The sequence below is a fragment of the Phalangium opilio genome, unplaced genomic scaffold (genome assembly GCF_054372755.1).
Source record: "Phalangium opilio isolate 3A_F unplaced genomic scaffold, DU_Popi_V2 ptg000041l_1, whole genome shotgun sequence".
In the NCBI taxonomy this organism is placed as follows: domain Eukaryota; kingdom Metazoa; phylum Arthropoda; class Arachnida; order Opiliones; family Phalangiidae; genus Phalangium; species Phalangium opilio.
The window spans coordinates 4,509,653-4,528,511 of record NW_028324165.1 but is presented as its reverse complement, the minus strand read 5'-3'; the positions used below and the strand labels follow the sequence as shown (position 1 = coordinate 4,528,511).

At 36.2% G+C, this 18,859-nt stretch overlaps 1 protein-coding gene and 3 long non-coding RNA genes across 7 annotated transcripts; 1 reads left to right on the top strand and 3 right to left on the bottom strand.

Annotated features, from left to right (window-relative positions):
- Window positions 1–3,976: 3,976 nt before the first annotated feature.
- Window positions 3,977–6,305, bottom strand: LOC149679495 (uncharacterized). Its single transcript, XR_016365790.1, has 2 exons — window positions 5,215–6,305; window positions 3,977–5,120 (listed from the first exon to the last, which is right to left on the bottom strand). It is a non-coding gene; the product is annotated as an uncharacterized LOC149679495 (long non-coding RNA).
- Window positions 6,306–6,317: 12 nt separating this feature from the next.
- Window positions 6,318–6,999, top strand: LOC149679494 (uncharacterized). 2 transcript variants are annotated; one of them, XR_016365788.1, is made up of 2 exons: window positions 6,318–6,562; window positions 6,671–6,999. It is a non-coding gene; the product is annotated as an uncharacterized LOC149679494 (long non-coding RNA). The 2 variants fall into 2 exon arrangements; XR_016365789.1 differs by having other exon boundaries at window positions 6,667–6,999.
- Window positions 7,000–7,340: 341 nt separating this feature from the next.
- Window positions 7,341–8,072, bottom strand: LOC149679493 (uncharacterized). 3 transcript variants are annotated; one of them, XR_016365787.1, is made up of 3 exons: window positions 7,819–8,069; window positions 7,572–7,710; window positions 7,341–7,418 (listed from the first exon to the last, which is right to left on the bottom strand). It is a non-coding gene; the product is annotated as an uncharacterized LOC149679493 (long non-coding RNA). The 3 variants fall into 3 exon arrangements; XR_016365786.1 differs by having other exon boundaries at window positions 7,341–7,714; window positions 7,819–8,072; XR_016365785.1 differs by having other exon boundaries at window positions 7,341–7,710; window positions 7,819–8,072.
- Window positions 8,073–16,130: 8,058 nt separating this feature from the next.
- Window positions 16,131–17,759, bottom strand: LOC149679492 (uncharacterized). The gene is made up of 2 exons (XM_089835245.1): window positions 17,647–17,759; window positions 16,131–17,585 (listed from the first exon to the last, which is right to left on the bottom strand). The coding sequence occupies exon 2, from the start codon at window positions 17,518–17,520 to the stop codon at window positions 16,699–16,701; it is 822 nt and encodes a 273-aa protein (XP_089691371.1). The 5' UTR covers window positions 17,521–17,585; window positions 17,647–17,759; the 3' UTR covers window positions 16,131–16,698.
- Window positions 17,760–18,859: the final 1,100 nt, after the last annotated feature.

Sequence of the window (18,859 nt, the reverse complement as noted above, 5' to 3'; positions counted from 1 at the left end):
CGGTAATCAAGATGGCGGCCACTCAAGGGGGGAGAGTCGGGTTTTTCCGATCTCTCACCTCTTTTTCGAAGATTTTCTCAACCTGTTAATATTTGATTGATTGATTGTGTCGGCTTATAATAGTTTTGTAAGTTTATAAAGAAATTATAATATATATATACTATCTCTATAGTATATTCGAGATAAAGAATACTGTTTGAAAATATGACAAATTTATTGAGTTTTCGAACCGACTTATCAATCCAATAAGCAATAAATATAAATTTTGTACATCCACGGAATATTTCAGCATTCGAAAAATATTCCATTTATCGATGAATCAATAATTCCAATCGAATCGTGCTTAAACTGAAATTAAAATCCACTATGTTTACACCGTTACCGATCCGTAATCAATAATTATATTATCTGAACTAAGCTTTGGAAAGATTTAGGTGTCGAGATTCATTGAAGAGAACTTCATGGATCTAAGATTGAAACTTGCGGGATGCATATTATAAGCTTATGCTTTCTATATTTCAAGAAAAACTTACCATAATCAGGGTTTTTGAATTATTGGTTAAGAAGCAAAATGTTTTATCAGGGATAGATTTAATTTTGGAAGTAGGAATGGAGAACGGTTAGTATTTACTTCAGTCCGACTCATAGCCCAGTAAAGAGCCCCTCGCTCCAACACGTAACGAAAAGTTCAAATTATCTTATTGGCTCGCTTAAACTACATTTTGATGACGTTGCTGACGGGGGAGGCATTTTACCTCTGTCGCCATGACCCGCCTCTTTTTATATCGGTTGGACCAGGGATAGATTTAGTTTTAGAAGTAGGAATGGAGAACGGATAATATTTACTTCAGTCCGACCCATAGCCTAGTATAGAGCCCCTCCCTCCAACACGTAACGAAAAGTTTAAATTATCTTATTGGCTCACTTAAACTACGTTTTGATGACGTTGCTGACGGGGACGGCGAAAAATACGTAATTCCTTTTACCTCTGTCGCTATGACCTAATTCTTCTTTCATACCCCTCCGTCCCGTGGAAGGGGATCCGGGACTTTGACGCGCGCCCAGATTACTCTGATCTCCATTTCTACTTCTAAAATTAAATCTTTCCCTGGTTTTATATGTTATTCAATGAAACGTTTTTATCAAACAAGTAGATTATTTTATGTATTTCCATAATTCCATATTATGGGTTAAATAGTAGACACTTGGCTAGGAATCTCCCCAAGGGGTCGGACTTCGGCCAAAATCCCGTACACTTACCCTAAAATCCCGTTTAAAATCCTAAAATCCCTTTGGAAATTCAAAAATCTCACTGAAAATCCTAAAATCCCTTTGGAAATTCAAAAATCTCACTGAAAATCCTAAAATCCCTTTGGAAATTCAAAAATCTGAAAATTCAAGTCAGAATCCAAATGAAAATCCTAAAATCCAAGTTTAAATCCAAAAATCCAAGTTAAAGTCCTAAAATCCAAGTTAAAATCCTAAAATCCAAATGAAAATCCTAAAATCCAAATGAAAATCCAAAAATCCAAATGAAAATCCAAAAATCCAAATGAAAATCCTAAAATCCAAATGAAAATCCAAAAATCCAAATGAAAATCCTAAAATCCAAATGAAAGTCCTAAAATCTCTTTCAAAATAAAAAAAAATCTTCAAAATCACGAAATTTGTAATAAAATCTGAAATAGCTTCTTGCTAAAACCGGTGTATGCGCGAACACGAAACGATGTTAGCTCCTGGCAAGAATTTTACATGGATACGGTTCCAGCTTTTTGAACCCACCCCATCCGCCTGTTGTTGATGGCTAACAGCCCAAGCTGGTAGGAGTTCACCTTACCAGGGATATTAGATGTTTAATACATCTTATAACCGTGGCCTTACAAGTATCCTCTCCTATTATCCTTGCACAAAATGCTCGACACCAGCTTGAGAGCTCACGGAAAGCTATTACACTAGAGTTGTCTGTGTGTCTGTCACCGCGTTTGCAGTTGGCAAATCGGAGAAAAGGTGTTCGCAATATCCGAACCGCATTTGCAGTTCACATTTAGCAATATTAGCATCTACTCTAGTATCATCGTTAGGGTTAAAATGTACGCGCCGATCGGCTAGGGTTACGAGAAACGTCTAGCCTCTCAATGGCAGGGCTTCCACCAACTGTTCACGTAATTGCGGCATTTTACCTTGCCGAGTGACGATGACGTCACGGAGAGGCATTAAACTGGACGTACGATCAGGGTGTGTATGTGTGTATCTGTCACCGCGTTCGCAGTTGGCAAATCGGAGCAAACGTGTTCGCAGAAAGCAATTTTTAGCTTCTACTCCCATCGTTAGGATTAAGAACCCCGCGGCCATCGGCTAGAGTTACGATAAACGTCTAGCCTCCCAATGGCACGGCTTTCACCAAAGGTTCGAGCAACTGAGGGTTTTCCTATCATTTATTGTGAATCAATACCCTAAATTTCCAAAAATTGTCAAAGAGGCACACGCTTGAATTCAAACGTCAACAATAGCTATGTTTAAAATGAATTTTGGAATGAAGTTTTTTAAAGCGATTTAGCTAGAATTAAGGTAAGATACTGACGATTATTTATTTTTTTAAGAAAAACCTCATAATTCCGTCTCGGCTCGGAGAGGTTTATTTTTGTTTCCCATCTTGTCTTATCATTTAATATGAACCAATCGCCTTATAAAATTTCAAAATCCGTGAAAAAGGTGGTCGCTAGAAATCTAGTAATAGCTATGTTTCAAATTACTTTAGGAATAAAGTTTCTTAAAACGACTTAACTAGAACTAAGGTAGATTTCTGACGATTAAAATAATATCAACTATATTTAATTAGTTATTTAAGAAAAACCTCTTAATTTGGTAGTTAGCCCTCGTCTCGCCTCAGAGAGGTTTGTTTTGGTTTCGCAACTGGTTTTATTTCTCTACAGAATACTCTCAGATGAGTTTCTACTTCTTAATTGTTTCAACATGTTACGATGAAAACTAGTAGATAGGCCGAGTGTTAAAAGTAATAAAAATCAATTTAGTTTTAAGGGTTCTAAAACGGATTTGTTATGACGGTCGGCTTATTTGTTAACATAACTAGCGCCACTCCCCTGATATGCATTAAATAGGGTGTCAAAATATGATGAATAGGTGATCTACTTTAAATTTTGGATTTTTCACTACACTTAAGTGGTAGTATAGTAAATTGAATGAAAATAATATACTTTGGGATTGAAACCCTTCGATAATACACTGGCATAAAATTCAGCGCTCAGAACACTATAATAATAAGTTGAAAACTAAAATCAGGGTCAGATTCCCAAAATACCGTTCAAAATCCTAAAATCAGGGTCAGATTCCCAAAATACCTTTCAAAATCCTAAAATAAGGGTCAAATTCCCAAAATGCCGTTCAAAATCCCAAAATCCGGGTAAAATTTCCAAATTCCCAATCAAAATCCTAAAATCCTCGTCAAAATTCCAAACTCCCAATCAAAATCCTATATTCCCTATCAAAATTCCAAACTGCAAATCATAATTCCAAATTCCCAATCAAAATCCTAAAATCCTGGTCAAAGTTCCAAATTCCTACTCAAAATCCTAAAATCCAGGTCAAAATTCTAAAATCCTGAAATCCTGGCGAAGGATGGTGGGTTCGATTCCCCAAAGGTAAGTAAACATTACTAAAATTAAATTTGACATTTCTAATTAGTACGTTGACTTTCATTCAGTTCTAGGGCCAAAATAGGTTTACGTAAAAGTTAATAGCGTAAATATGGTGAAAATTTTCAAATACGAATCAAGTTTTGCTTTGGAATTGCTAATTGGTGGTGTCACTGACATTCAATATTTACGTTCAGTTTGTCAATATTTTAATTTTATCCGGGTTGGGTTAGTTTAGGTTGAGCTGGTTTGGGTTTAGTTAAGTTACGTTAGGTTTGGTTAGATTGGATTAGGTTAGTAATATTTTATAAATAACTTTAAAATTTTACGCCTTTTTCAAAATACTGTTGTTTATCTTTATTGGCTTTGCAAAATAATATGCCTTTTGAAAAATATTGTTGTTTATCTTCATTGACTCCGAAAATAATATGCATTTTCTAAAATATTGTTGTTTATCTTCCATGACTTCCCAAAATAATATGCCTTTTCCAAAAAAATTACATTTTATATTTAATTCCGATATAACATTACTCTTTTTTGCATAATATTGTTCTTTATTTCATATACTTAATATGATAGAGATTTCCCTCCATATTAATCACAGTTTTGGGGGAATTTGTCCTGGGGCTGGGGGAATCTGTCCTGGGGCTGAAGGGAATTTGACCTGGGGCCGGGGGGAATTTGTCCTCAATATCCATTCGGGGAGAAATTGTCCGGGGAATTTTGTCGCCTACGTGAGGGGATTATGTCCATTTCTTCTCTGATGGGAGGATTATGACCGGGGGATTATGTCCTACATTCGATAGAATCGGGTTTACAAGAGAATCCCGAAAAATTAAATTACAATACAAAACTTAAAACAAACATATCCGACTGATAATTCAAGTGTTTCTTTTACTGCTGTTATATTTGTTTTGCTTTCCTTTTGCGATTCAGGTTTTGTTGTTTGCTTTTAAATAATTTATTAAAAAATAATATCAATTCCACACGAACTATGTCGCTGGTAACAGCTAGTGAGAAATAAATGTTCATTATCTGTCCCTGGTGCCACACTTTTATTATCTGTCCGAGGTGCCACACTTTTATTATCTGTCCGAGGTGCCACACTTTTATTATCTGTCCGAGGTGCCACACTTTTATTATCTGTCCGAGGTGCCACACTTTTATTATCTGTCCGAGATGTCACACTTTTATTATCTGTCCAAGGTGTCACACGTTTACAGACTTGAGTATTAGCAGTAAAATTAAACAATATAGTTTGCGTACGTTTCTCAAAACACGCAGAGGGTGTGAAATATTTTTAAACATATATTAAAGTTTTAACCATAATAATATGTTTTGTTAATTGTATGGTAAGATTACTATAGTTATCTACGTATTACGAGCCTTGAAACGAGTAACCATACGACGTAGAAAGATTTATTCACTTTTTTTGTACACTAAGCACACAAATTCACTTCGCTTTAACTGTACAAGGATATTAATTTTAATTTTAAAGTTATTGACATGCAAAATCTAAAAATCCCATCCATTTTATATAAATGTTTTAGAAAACATTTACCAAAATAGTGTGTACCATGGATGATCAGCTGTAAGTACTCATGACAAGCTTAATTCTTTTAATCTAAACAAGGGATAGATTTCATTTTAGAAGTAGGAATGGAGAACGGTTAGTATTTACTTCAGCCCGACTCATAGGCCAGTATAGAGCCACTCCCTCCAACACGTAACGAAAATTTTAAATTATCTTATTGGGTCATTAAAAAAACGTTACGATGACGTTGCTGACGGGGACGGCGAAAAATACGTTATTCCATTTTACCTCTGTCGCTATGACCCGCCTCTTCTTTCATACCCAACCTTCCCGGGGAAGGGGTCCGGGACTTTGACGCGCGCCTAGATTACTCTGTTCTCCATTCCTACTTCTAAAATTAAATCTATCCCTGTCTAAACGTTTTTTAAATTTTAGAATGTCTACTTAAAAGCACGAAATTACCATATTTTCGTGCAAAAATGCCCACCTTGCGTATAGTGAGTCTTCACTGGATAAGCTAAACTAAAACTGTGCAATGAGGTACACAATAATTAAATTCAATTCAAAGGTTAATCAAACGATAAGATACAACAAGAGCAAATCAGCTAGGAGTAATCAACTCTAAAGTAGTTGATTTGGCTTTGCCCCATGCAGTTCTTCATAGCATGTTTGATCTCTATATAGCATTGATCATCTTAGGCTTTTTCACTCCAGTTGAAGAATGAAATGAGATCGTTAGTTGTTATCTCATGAAAATGCAAATGATTTGGGAACCTCATGAGGAAAAAAATAAAAAAGATCCCCCACCCGGAGAAAAATAGTCCCATATCTATCATAGCTGCGGTAAAGATCTTTGAGTCGAATTTCACTAGAAAATAACTACGAATATGCATCAATGACCTCGGAACGTGGTCCATGTAAGGACTAACAAAACCGAGTTGCTCAACTAACGTTGCCTTGCTTTTAGCGATACTTATTAAACTGTAAACCCAAAACGATGACGCTATTACGGGCATCAAAAGTTGAATAACGATATGCCAATAGACGAAGATGGGCATAAACCATAGTAAAACGTTAACAACAATATGCAATTGAAACAACCAAAAATTCATTCTTAGTACTAGCATGGCCAACTTAGATACTCGACAAGCTCGCCAATGAGGCCAGCCAAGTTTGATCGCCCTCTATGTTAACGAGCGTATGAGAAAAAACCTGAAAAAAATATGAAGCCGGGACAAAAAGAGACGAGCTAAAATTTTTTTATAATGTTAATCCTATGGGGCATGGTCCCGAGAGTGGATTCTATCAGCAATTAAGAGTCCTTTTTAAAATGTTTCCAATTTTTGACAACTCTGGGTATTTTATGAGGCGTGAAGTAAGTTTTGAGCTTCATTTTGAACCTAATTTCATAATTTTACATAAATTATTTCGCTTTCAATAAATTATTGTTCCTAAGCCTTGGTCATGTTTTTGTTTAAGCAAGCCGGGACAACTCGGGACGAGCTAAAATAAGATTCTAATGCTATTCCTATGGAAAATGGTTTCGAAACTGGATTCTACCTTTAATTAGGAGTCGTTTTCAAAATGTTCCCGATTTTTATCAACTCTGGGGATTTTATAAGGCGTGAATCATATTTTGGGCTTAATTTTGAACCTAATTTAAAAAATTTATATCCATTGTTTCACTCCCAATAATTTTCTAAACTTGAACTTCAATTTGAAGGCAAGTAATTATGAAGCCTGGCTTCATTTCCCGCGAAATTTGAATTTGTAAATATTGCAATGTCAAAACTCAATAAATTTGAAAAATTATTTTTTTGCCGTTTTATTTTATCACAAAAATTCATCTTATGTGTAATTTAATAATATAAATACTTGTCAAGCTTCTAAAGGAAATCTTCGGTACCCAAGCAGAACTTTTGTAGCGAACCTTCGAAATTATGTTGAAGCTACAATACCAGACTTGCCAAAATAAGAATCCTGCCAAAAGTAAAGTCTCTGTTACTTCTCAAGCTTGAAGACTGCGGCAATCAGCAACACATCCAGAAAATGGCATAACATTTCCCAAAAAATTTAAATGTTACCAAAGACCTCACGAATAAACCCATTAGTCGTAAAGTTTTGAAATTCTAACTACAGTCATATGACAAACATTCAGTTTAAACATTGTTTATTTAAATGCAATGCACTATTTAACATCCACAATACATACATTTAATATAATATTAAATCTTATTCCATAAAACAAACAATTCCGTAGTGTAATATTTTAAAATAACACAGAGACGAGCCAAGGTCCAAGTTTAGAAAATTATTGGGAGTGAAACAATGGATATAAATTTTTTAAATTAGGTTCAAAATTAAGCCCAAAATATGATTCACGCCTTATAAAATCCCCAGAGTTGATAAAAATCGGGAACATTTTGAAAACGACTCCTAATTAAAGGTAGAATCCAGTTTCGAAACCATTTTCCATAGGAATAGCATTAGAATCTTATTTTAGCTCGTCCCGAGTTGTCCCGGCTTGCTTAAACAAAAACATGACCAAGGCTTAGGAACAATAATTTATTGAAAGCGAAATAATTTATGTAAAATTATGAAATTAGGTTCAAAATGAAGCTCAAAACTTACTTCACGCCTCATAAAATACCCAGAGTTGTCAAAAATTGGAAACATTTTAAAAAGGACTCTTAATTGCTGATAGAATCCACTCTCGGGACCATGCCCCATAGGATTAACATTATAAAAAAATTTTAGCTCGTCTCTTTTTGTCCCGGCTTCATATTTTTTTCAGGTTTTTTCTCATACGCTCGTTAACATAGAGGGCGATCAAACTTGGCTGGCCTCATTGGCGAGCTTGTCGAGTATCTAAGTTGGCCATGGTACTAGGACCAATGTTTCATCGCAATTTTTAATCATGAGTCGTAGTTCTTTGTAGAGAGTTTCGACCTTTCGTTTGCCGGCTAAACACCCACACCTGTAACTCTCAAACCAATCTTTTGTTTCTTCGTTTTGTACCAATTCGCAAACTATTAGGTAAGTAAGAAGACCCTGATACAATATAGCCAAGGCTTCAACGAAACCATCTACCAACAGTATAACCGTCATTGTAATTCGGGCCAGTTTTAAATCGTTTAACATTATTAGACTTCCGTACATAGAATGTTTAATGAAACTTATCAAGTCATGGTGTTTGAGATCGTAAAAGACCAGGTGTATTTGAAAAGTTACACTCGCTAAACATGCAAATAAACTGACCATGATTACGAGAAATACAATATTTGGACAATGTATCGGTTTTTTCAAGCTGAATTTTACTACTTGGGTTATTTTAGCTCTAAAAGTGGGTCTGAAAGCCAGGGAATTTGTGAAGTATGTTGTGGTAGCTACTCGAAGTAAGCTCGCAAAGTGCCTTGCAAAATCGTTTTCGCATTCTACGTTTTTCAAACGGCAGTAGAATACTTCGTTTGCAATTTGGATACAGTGAAAATGGACTATAATTAGGGTCAGGTATTTTAAGACCTTGATGGTTCGGTTGTCTTCGAGAAGACCCATGTAGCTCAAGCAGTCGGGTAAAAATTGGAAACCTTGATACTGATTGTGTTCACCTTCCAAGTCAGATTCTTCAGTGCATGAACCGCAGTTTTCCAAAATTTCCAATTCTGGGTTTTCTTGGGTTTCTGTGGAAGAAGAATATGTTTTGCTGAAAATTTTGATGGTGTTGAACATAATCATGGCTAATGTTCATCATGATAGGAACTATCATATTAATTTTTGTTCAAGATTTTAATTAGGATGCATTCCATGTTAGTTAACTAAGGTAAAATCTAAAACAATTAAAGCTTTGCGTAGATGCTAATATCATGGACAAAGAAAGCGCGTGAGGAAATTGGTTCTCACTCTACAGGATAGGCAACTCCCTATCTCGAACGACAGCTTATTCTGTATATACTCTGTTACAACATCGGTTGTCAGCACGCGCAAAGCTAGGTGTCTCTGTAACCTAGCTTTGTGCGTGCTGACAAGAGACAAAAAAATTGAGGATTTTCGGGATTTAAAATATCCGCGAGTTTTTTTAGCTCGAGTGCACCGACCTCTAGGCCTTAGTTTCAAGTACGTGTGAAATTGCCTACAGCCTACCTTAGAGAGACCTTGCTTTGCGCGTACTGACAACCGATGTTGTAACAGAGTATATACAGAATAACCTGTCGTTCGAGATAGGGAGTTGCCGACCCTATAGCTTGAAAACAAATTTCCTCACATTCTTTATCCATGCTAATATTATATTTTCCTTTAAGCGGAAGTCGTAAATAGCAAAAAACAGGCTTAAAAATATTTTCACCTGTGTCTTCACTCTCGGTCCATTCGGTTGTTATTGAGTTACCTTCGGCCATTTTGAACCGCTAAGGAGCTTCTTCTAAAATAAAGTGTGAAAATTACGGTTCTCTAGAGCGTTTTGACTTGAATTCGGAACCTGATCATTAGGGCGAAATATTTTTCCAAGTTAATGGTGCCTTAAAAGGGAAATCAAGTGCAAACTGTTTTTGCACGCTACGATTTCTTTTTGTTTACTCAGTAAAAATACACATTAGAGTGAAGGTAGAAGCGGAGCCTCCGAGATGATCTAGGCCCGTGCCTATCGCGATGTGAGAATATTTTTTAACTAATTTAGTTCGCCGTGTTTTCTCGCTTTAGCATTGTAAAATAAAAATAAGTTCTGCCTCGTGACCCCGTCGACTGGTACAATATTAGGGCAAGGCTTAGACGTAGAGCGGTGAAGCGGAGGTCGCTGATAGTAAAAAAAAACGTTCTAGAAAATTTCCGAAAACCTTTATCAAGCAATCATGCCAAAGAAGTAAAGGAAGCTAAGGTTAAAAAATGAAAGGTTATGAAGGGGTATAAAGAATCCTCTTATGGTATAATAAAACTGTGAATTAGCAACTTCAAGAAGTTTTGTTTAAAAAACAACAATGTTAAAATCTCATAACTTTGTTGTCCACACAATCTAACCAAAACATTCAATATAAAAATAAATAGCTCCTAAAACAATTACGTTAATTTAAGGGTGAAACCTTTCTCTTTCACAAAATTTTTATAATTGGCCCCTAAGATATCAGAGATAATTTATGGAAGACCCCGGTCGCAACGGCAATAAAAGCGCCATCTAGCACATATTGGGTGAAAATATTTCCTCTATGAAACTGGATATTTCCCCACATAAAAATCGACACGCACGGGCCTAGATCATCTCGGAGGCTCCGGTAGAAGTTAAAATCGTAATATAGATTTTTCCGTAAGCGCGTAAGACTTACTTTAGTTTTTATGATAAAATATATGGATTTTCGTTGTTTCCTCTCCAAGCGACGTATGTCACGTAGAGGTTCTGTTTCGGTGGGTACGTTCAGTTACAATCTACGATGAGTGCGCTTACTAAGCGATGTCAGAATTTCGCTACTGTATGCTTTTTCGCGTTTCCTGGTTGTAATTTAGCTTTTCTATATAGAAAAGCTAAATTACAACCAGGGATAGATTTAATCTTAGAAGTAGGAATGGAGAACAGAGTAATCTGGGCGCGCGTTTAAGTCCCGGACCCCCTTCCCCGGGACGGGGGGTCGTTAAAGAAGAGGCGGGTAATAGCGACAGAGGGAAAAATAATAACGTATTTTTCGCCGTCCCGGTCAGCAACGTCATCAAAACGTAGTTTAAGACAAGTGATAATTTAAACTTTTCGTTACGTGTTGAAGGGAGAGGCTTTATACTGGGATATGAGTCTGACTGAAGAAAATACTAACAGTTCTCCATTCCTACTTCTAAAATTAAATCTATCCCTGTTAGAACGTAAACACCTATTTAAAAAATTATTAAAATATGTTCTAGCAGAAGTAAGATAAGGGACTAGAAGTATCGAGGTAACCAAATTCTTCACTTGGCAAAAGTGAATATTCTTTATAACACACCAACGATTGGCCCTCTGGTAGCGTGGTTTCTGAATTTTCTCTCCAAAACGTAGACGGACGAACTAGATTCAAGCACCCACGTCCTTGTTCCGCGGCTTTATGTTGAGTGGAAGGTACTAGGAAATTGCTTTGGAACTCGACCAATTTTTTTCTCTCTAGTGTAGGCGCCATGGAAGCGGCATTAATTCCTCAAATTTGTTCACTAGTCCCAAGATCCATTACCAATGCTAGAGCTCTTTACTTCTAGTCCCTTATCCTGCTTCTGGTTTTAGGAATATCGAAGTGAAACAGAGCTTTGTAGCTTCGCAACTGGTAAAATAGTCGAAATGCCGGAACATATTTCCAATATTTTCATTTAATATCTTACAAAAAGAAAATATTTAGGTTTTATAGAGTTCTTTACACGCCAGCACAAGGTAAAACCAAGAAGGGAGTATGAACCAAGGAGTAGAAGCTGTAGGCGCATTAAAAAATTTGAAATTTTGTCGTTTCACCCTATACTTTGCATCTCAGCAGTTCTTTAAATAAGCTCCAAGTTTATCGCACTATAGCTTTCGTTGTTAATTTTCCAATATTATGAAAAACCAACCGTCTCTACCGAAAATGAAAGAGTGCCACGACTTATGATTTGTAATTCAATGCTGAGACATGCACGGGCCGAGTTTTTCAGGCCCGACCCAAGCCCGGCCCGGTTTTAGAATTTTGAATAAGCCCGAAACCCGGCCCGAGTCCGAGTACATAGTTGGTTTTTCGGCCTGGTCCGGCCCGGCCCGTTACATGCATTAACCAAGCCCGGCCCGGCCCGGCCCGTTACACGTAGTTCAGTTGTAATTTTCATATTTTTTTTCCATAAAATCAATGATTTGAATTCATATTTGCTTTAGCGTCGTGTATTTTTCATTTCTTTTGATAATTGTTCGTTACATTTGTCCTTAGAAGCTTATACTCATTTAAATTATCTTTCATTTCAACTTTGGATTAAATGATAATCAAGTTCGGCCCGGGCCGAATTTTGAAAAATGAACAAAAGCCCGGCCCGGCCCGTTAATTTCCAAAACTTTAAAAGCCCGACCCGGCCCGGCCCGATACAATCTTCAAAAGTGGAAAGCCCGGCTCGGCCCGACCCAACCCGATCGGGCCGGGCCTCGGGCCGGTAGGCCCTTCTAGATAAGAACCCACACCCTCCCGTAATGTTAAAGAAATATTTCACAGATTTTAGGCTTAGCGTCCCATAGAAAAAGCATGGGAGTTTTGGTGGTCCACTCCATCGAATAACTCAGAAACTACTGCGAAGTTAAGGTTCGGAATACTTTTGAATTATCAAGCAACTATTGAATGTTGAACTTCTGAAGTTTGTTTAAGAACAATTAAGTCTAAGTATTTTATTTTAATTAATTTATAAATCATGGTAAAACCGTTACATATATTACACTGTTTGCATAGCATTTTGTTCAGCCTCCATCGGGTTTGTGGCGCATAGGATAACGCGTCTGCCTATGGAGCAGAAGATTGCAGGTTCGAGTAATGGCAAGCTCAGTGTTTATTTTTACAGATCTTTTATTCAACATAAATGAAATAATCCTATAAATACAATGTTTGGATAATTTGTTTGTTGCGAAGTACGGGCTTGTGTCGTAATGGATAACGCATTTGCATTCGAGGCAAAACATTGCAGGTTCGAGTCCTAGAAAGCTCGTTGTCTATTGTTGTTGAAGAATCTTAATATATAAGGGAAAATTCTTAAATAACAAACTTTCAATGAAATGTGCGCGTGCTGACGCGTGGTTTAGAAATAACTTTTTTTTAAATCTATACAAAAAGGTCAACTAAACTTAATTGAGTCACCAACCGCCTTTTTATATGAAATAAGTTACCACCCGCTTATCTATGGTGAATTAATTTACCACCCGCCTACCAATTGTGAATTAATTTACCACTCCCCTGCCAAAGGATTTAAAATTTTAATCTTTCCCATAAAATAACGAGAGGCAGTTAAAGTGAGCCAATATGCTCACGAACATCTTACTGGAATATCGAATTAATGAAGTTTGACAAGCATATTATTATTTTTATAATAGATTAATGCAAATTAAGGCTGAAGGAACAGATATTATATAAAAAAGACTTGGTTTGCCCAAGCCTTAAAAACAAAACGATAAGAGTTTTTCCAGTTGTCAGAAGCGCGGATATTATTTATTTTTCTATTGAATTTTAAAGACAATCCGTACTTTACTACTCTTTAGAATTCAATTCAATCACCTGATTTTACTGCTAATGGATTAGTCTCATATAAATTAATTGAAATAAAAAATTACTTATCTCAGATTTTTCAAGAAAAATTCCATTTACCTGAAACATTTTATCATGCATTTATTATTTTGAGGGATATCGTTTAAATTTAATGAAATTGACTCTTTCTTTTTTTATTTCCGAGAATTTTCCTTTCAAAAGGTATTAAACACATGAAGTTTTCATAATGTTGTCAACTAAATAGCAACTCAACCAACACTTCTAAAATCTTCCCCACAAGTACTGATATACACAGTTCAATAATTGTGACTCTGCTTAAAGAAGAAACGAACCCCTTTATCAAATATGTGAAAGGTGATAACAGCCCCCTTTTGTATTCGAAAAGACCGCATATAATACGTTATTAATCAGAGTATTATTTGAAAATTAAAGTACGTTCTCCATTGAAAAGGAAAAATTTCATGATAAAATGTTTCAGGAAAATGGAATTGTTCTTGAAAAATCTGAGATAAGTAATTTTTATTTCAATTAATTTATAGGAGACTAATCCATTAGCAGTAAAATCAGGTGATTGAATTGAATTCTAAAGAGTAGTAAAATACGGATTGTCTTTAAAATTCAATAGAAAAATAAATAATATCCGCGCTTCTGACAACTGGAAAAACTCTTATCGTTTTGTTTTTAAGGCTTGGGCAAACCAAGTCTTTTTTATATAATTATGCTAGGGGCTGAATAAAATGTGATTTCTCAGCAAATTATTGAGCATTTTGACTGAGGTATTTTTACCTCTCCGAGTGACGATGACGTCACGGAGAGATATTGCACTGGACGTGTGGGTGTGTGTGTGTGTCTGTCACACCCCACGTGACCGCGTTCGCAGTTTGCGTATCGGAGCAAACGTGTTCCCAATTTCCGGACTGCATTGACAGTTCACGGAAATTTGGAAAATTGTGTTTGTCTCCGCTGGCTATTCTACTCTACATGGACACTAGTCTGTACTTGCTGGCTTCCAAGCACCACCATCTTCTGTTCTTCGTCAATTTCACCTTGAGACCAGCTTCTATGCGCCACCATCTTCTGTTCTTCGTCAATTCCACATTGACACCAGCTTCTATGCACCACCATCTTCAGGTCTTTGTCCATTCCACATGGACGCCAGTCAGTACATTCTGGCTTCTTTTCCTACGTCATCATTTGGTTTCAAGATATACGCGGCGATCGGCTAGGGTTATGAGAAACGTCTAGCCTCCCAATGACAGGGCTTCCACCATTGGTTTAGGCGAATGCGTTTTTACCTCTCCGTGTGACGTAGTCCAGGAGAGGTTCTGTAACGGCCGTGTCTGTCTGTCTGTGTGTGTGTCTGTCTGTCTGTCTGTCCGTTGTTACACCCACGTGACCGCGTTCGCAGTTTGCGTATCGGAGCGAACGTGTTCGCCATTTCCGAACTGCTTTCACAGTCACGGAAATGGCTCCTCTACTTGAGTTCTCACACCACCATCTTCTGGTCTTCGTCCATCCCACACGGACACCAGTCTGTTCTTACTGGCTTCTAATCACCACCACCTTCTGGTCTTCGTCCATTCGACTTGGACACCAGTCTGTTCTTACTGGCTTCTAATCACCACCACCTTCTGGTCTTCGTCCATTCGACTTGGACACCAGTCTCTTCTTACTGGCTTCTAATCACCACCACCTTCTGGTCTTCGTCCATTCGACTTGGACACCAGTCTGGTACTTTTCTGGCTTCCAACACCATCATCTTCTGTTCTTTGTCAATCCCACATTGACACCAGTCTGCACTTACACTGGCTTCTAACACCACCATCCACTGGTCTTCCGTCTATTCCACATAGACACCAATCTGTATCATTGGCTTCTACTCCATTATCATCGTTTGGTTTTAGGATGTACGCGGCGATAAGCTAGGGTTACGAGAAACGTCTAGCCTCCCTAAAGGCTTTCGCAATAGCGCTTTTTCCTTACTATTATAATGGAAACGAATCGTATATATACCCCAAAATTTGAAGAAAGCGGATCGGCCACCAAAGGCTTTCGCAATTGCGCTTTTTCCTTACTATTATAAGGGAAACGATTTCCATATATTTACCAAAAATCGGGTAAGAGGGGTACGCTTCAATTTAAACGTCAATATTAGCAAAGTTTGAGAAGATAATAGGTATAACTTTATTTTAAACGATTTAACTATTATTAATGTTAATTATTGAAGATTAAAATAACTAAAAATAATTATATTTATTTAAATATTAAAGATAAACCTCTCGTGCAAAGAGAGAGATTATCATTGCTTCCTATATCTACCAAGGCCCGTACATGCGATATATTTCCTTCATTGCCTACTATATCTATCAAGGCCCGTGCATTGTGATAAATTTCATTCATTGCCTCCTATATCTATCAAGGCCTGTGCATTGCGATATATTTTTCAAAACCACAACAAACATGGGAAGCTCCTCTCAGAAACATAATATTTCTTTTCTCTGTATATGAAATGAAAATATGGATAATATTGCGCTCCTTCTTTAATGGTATGAATCCTTGCCTGTCTATTAATATTTTACGTAGGAGTAATACGTTTTTAGCGAAGTCTAGAGCGGATAAACATAAGAGAGATTGTTTCGGAAAAAAAATACTGCTTCCACTAATGGGTTTATACTCCTTGTTACTGTTGTATAGAGTAATCATGATAAAAGCTTAAAAATTACGAGAGGACAGACCTTTTTATCCTCTTCTTTTATTCTTAATAAGAATATAAAACATTTATTTTGTATCAAAAATATTTTTTGGTGCTGCTTAAATTTTGGCTCCACCCACAAATTTTGTATATAACGACTTCTAGTGGTCGAAAATGTCATTCTTATCTTATTTTCGTGGTTAAATAATTTTTCATTTAATTATTTTTTTCGAAATTGCGCGTGGTAAAAGAGCAAAGTGGACAACAATACGATATAACTCTGGATTTAGTGGAATTAAGTTTTAAAGTAAAGTAAAGTATATATATAATTGATGTTTCTTCAAATATTTACTTAAAGTATCTGGTTTTTCTTTCTTTGTACTAAAAATATTATTGTAGTACATTTATAAGTTATTATTATTATTATTATTTACTTGAATTATGCAGTATCTATATTTAAAGCCCAAAATATAAGAGAATAAGGCCGATAGATGGAGAGTGCGAGTTTTGAAATTATAAGCCACTCCCATCAAAAAATACAAAATAGTCGAGAATGGGAAGGGAATTTGCTACATTCAACGTTCTTCCTACATAAATCCGTTTTTGGTATTATCAAATGACACTTCTGCCTGCATCTAAAGTCCTACTGATCACATTGAAGGGTTTTTCACCACTGTGAATGCGTTCATGTCTGAGCAAAGAACTCTTCTGCCTGCATCTATAGTCACACTGATCACATCTGAATGGTTTCTCACCATTGTGAATGCGTTTATGTCTGATCAAATAGCACTTCAGCGTGCATCTATAGTCACACTGATCACATCTGAATGGTTTTTCACCATTGTGAATGCGTTTATGTCTGATCAAATAGCACTTCAGCGTGCATCTATAGTCACACTGATCACATCTGAATGGTTTTTCACCACTGTGAATGCTTTGATGTATGAGCAAAGAACTCTTCAGCTTGCATCTATAGTCACACTGATCACATCTGAATGGTTTTTCACCACTGTGAATGCGTTTATGTATGATCAAATAGCACTTCAGCGTGCACCTATAGTCACACTGATCACATCTGAATGGTTTTTCACCACTGTGAATGCGTTTATGTCTGGTCAAATAGCGCTTCAGCGTGCATCTATAGTCACACTGATCACATCTGAACGGTTTTTCACCACTGTGAATGCGTTGATGTATGGTCAAATAGCACTTTCGCGTACACCCATAGTCACACTTATCACATCTGAATGGTTTTTCACCACTGTGAATGCGTTGATGTCTGATCAAATGACTCTTGTACATGAATCCAAATTCACACTGATCACATTTGAATGGTTTTTCACCACTGTGAATGCGTTCATGTCTGAGCAAAGAACTCTTCTGCCTGCCTGCATCTATAGTCACACTGATCACATCTGAATGGTTTTTCACCATTGTGAATGCGTTTATGTATGATGAAATAGCGCTTCAGCGTGCATCTATAGTCACACTGATCACATCTGAAGGATTTTTCACCGTTGTGAATGCGTTGATGTTTGATCAAATAAGTCTTGTACGTACATTTATATTCACACTGATCACATCTGAATGGCTTTTCACCACTGTGAATGCGTTGATGTTTGATCAAATAACTCTTGTACGTACATTTATATTCACACTGATCACATCTGAATCGTTTTTCACCACTGTGAATGCGTTGATGTTCAATGAAATCTGTCTTCCGCATACTTTCATAGTCACACTGATCTTGGGGACCATTTCTAACGTGACGTTGTAGATCTCTTTTATATTCAGTAGAATATTTGAACAGAGGTGAACGTTTCTTCTTGAATTTCCCTACACAAAATATATGAAAGAAAAATAAAAAACATACCATTTACAATTTAGTATCAAAAATACAGTAACACTAAAAAAAGGTTAAAGAGTTAAAGAAAGAGTGGTATTCTAAGGGAGCGGTAGCTCCCTTAGATAAGGCCTGATGACGGCTTTAATGTATAAGGAAGGTTTTTGGATTTGTTATAACTTTTTTCATATTAAGTTTATTGTTTCGAAATTTTTCTACTGAACTAAAATCCGGGCCCTTAATATGTGGTAAAAATTTCAAGATGATCCACCTAATAGTTTATTTTATAAAGCATAAAGTGGCTAAGGGTGGTTTTCATTTCCATAAGATTAATCACAGATTTTGGCGAAAAACTAGAGAATCTCCATAGAAATAACATGGGAAATTTTCCAAACTTACCCATTTTGTAACTACCCTTACAATTATAACTATACGTTTGATAGATTTGAAAACGGTCTTAAATGAAAGCCCCATTTTTAAAGTGGGCGCCAATTTTTGTTTCATTAAGAAAAACAAAGTTTAAGTATTGTTTTTAATAGTTTTAAGTACCTGCTCCGAATTACGTGGTTTACCTTTAAACTGTGGAACTTAAGACTTTTTTGCTTGGGTTAAGTAATAAAGAAAGTCATTCTAGGACTTACGTCGTTTTACTGCGGATAATCAAATTGGTAGGGCAATTAGCTAGCTTAATTGTCATTATAACTATTGCGCGTCCAACTAATTTAGTTGCGAAGTACAGAATAAACTTAATTAAACAAAATAAGCAATTAAAGATAATTAAACAAAATAAGCAATTAAAGATAATTAAACAAAATAAGCAATTAAAGATAATTAAACAAAATAAGCAATTAAAGATAATTAAACAAAATAAGCAATTAAAGATAATTAAACAAAATAAGCAATTAAAGATAATTAAACAAAATAAGCAAT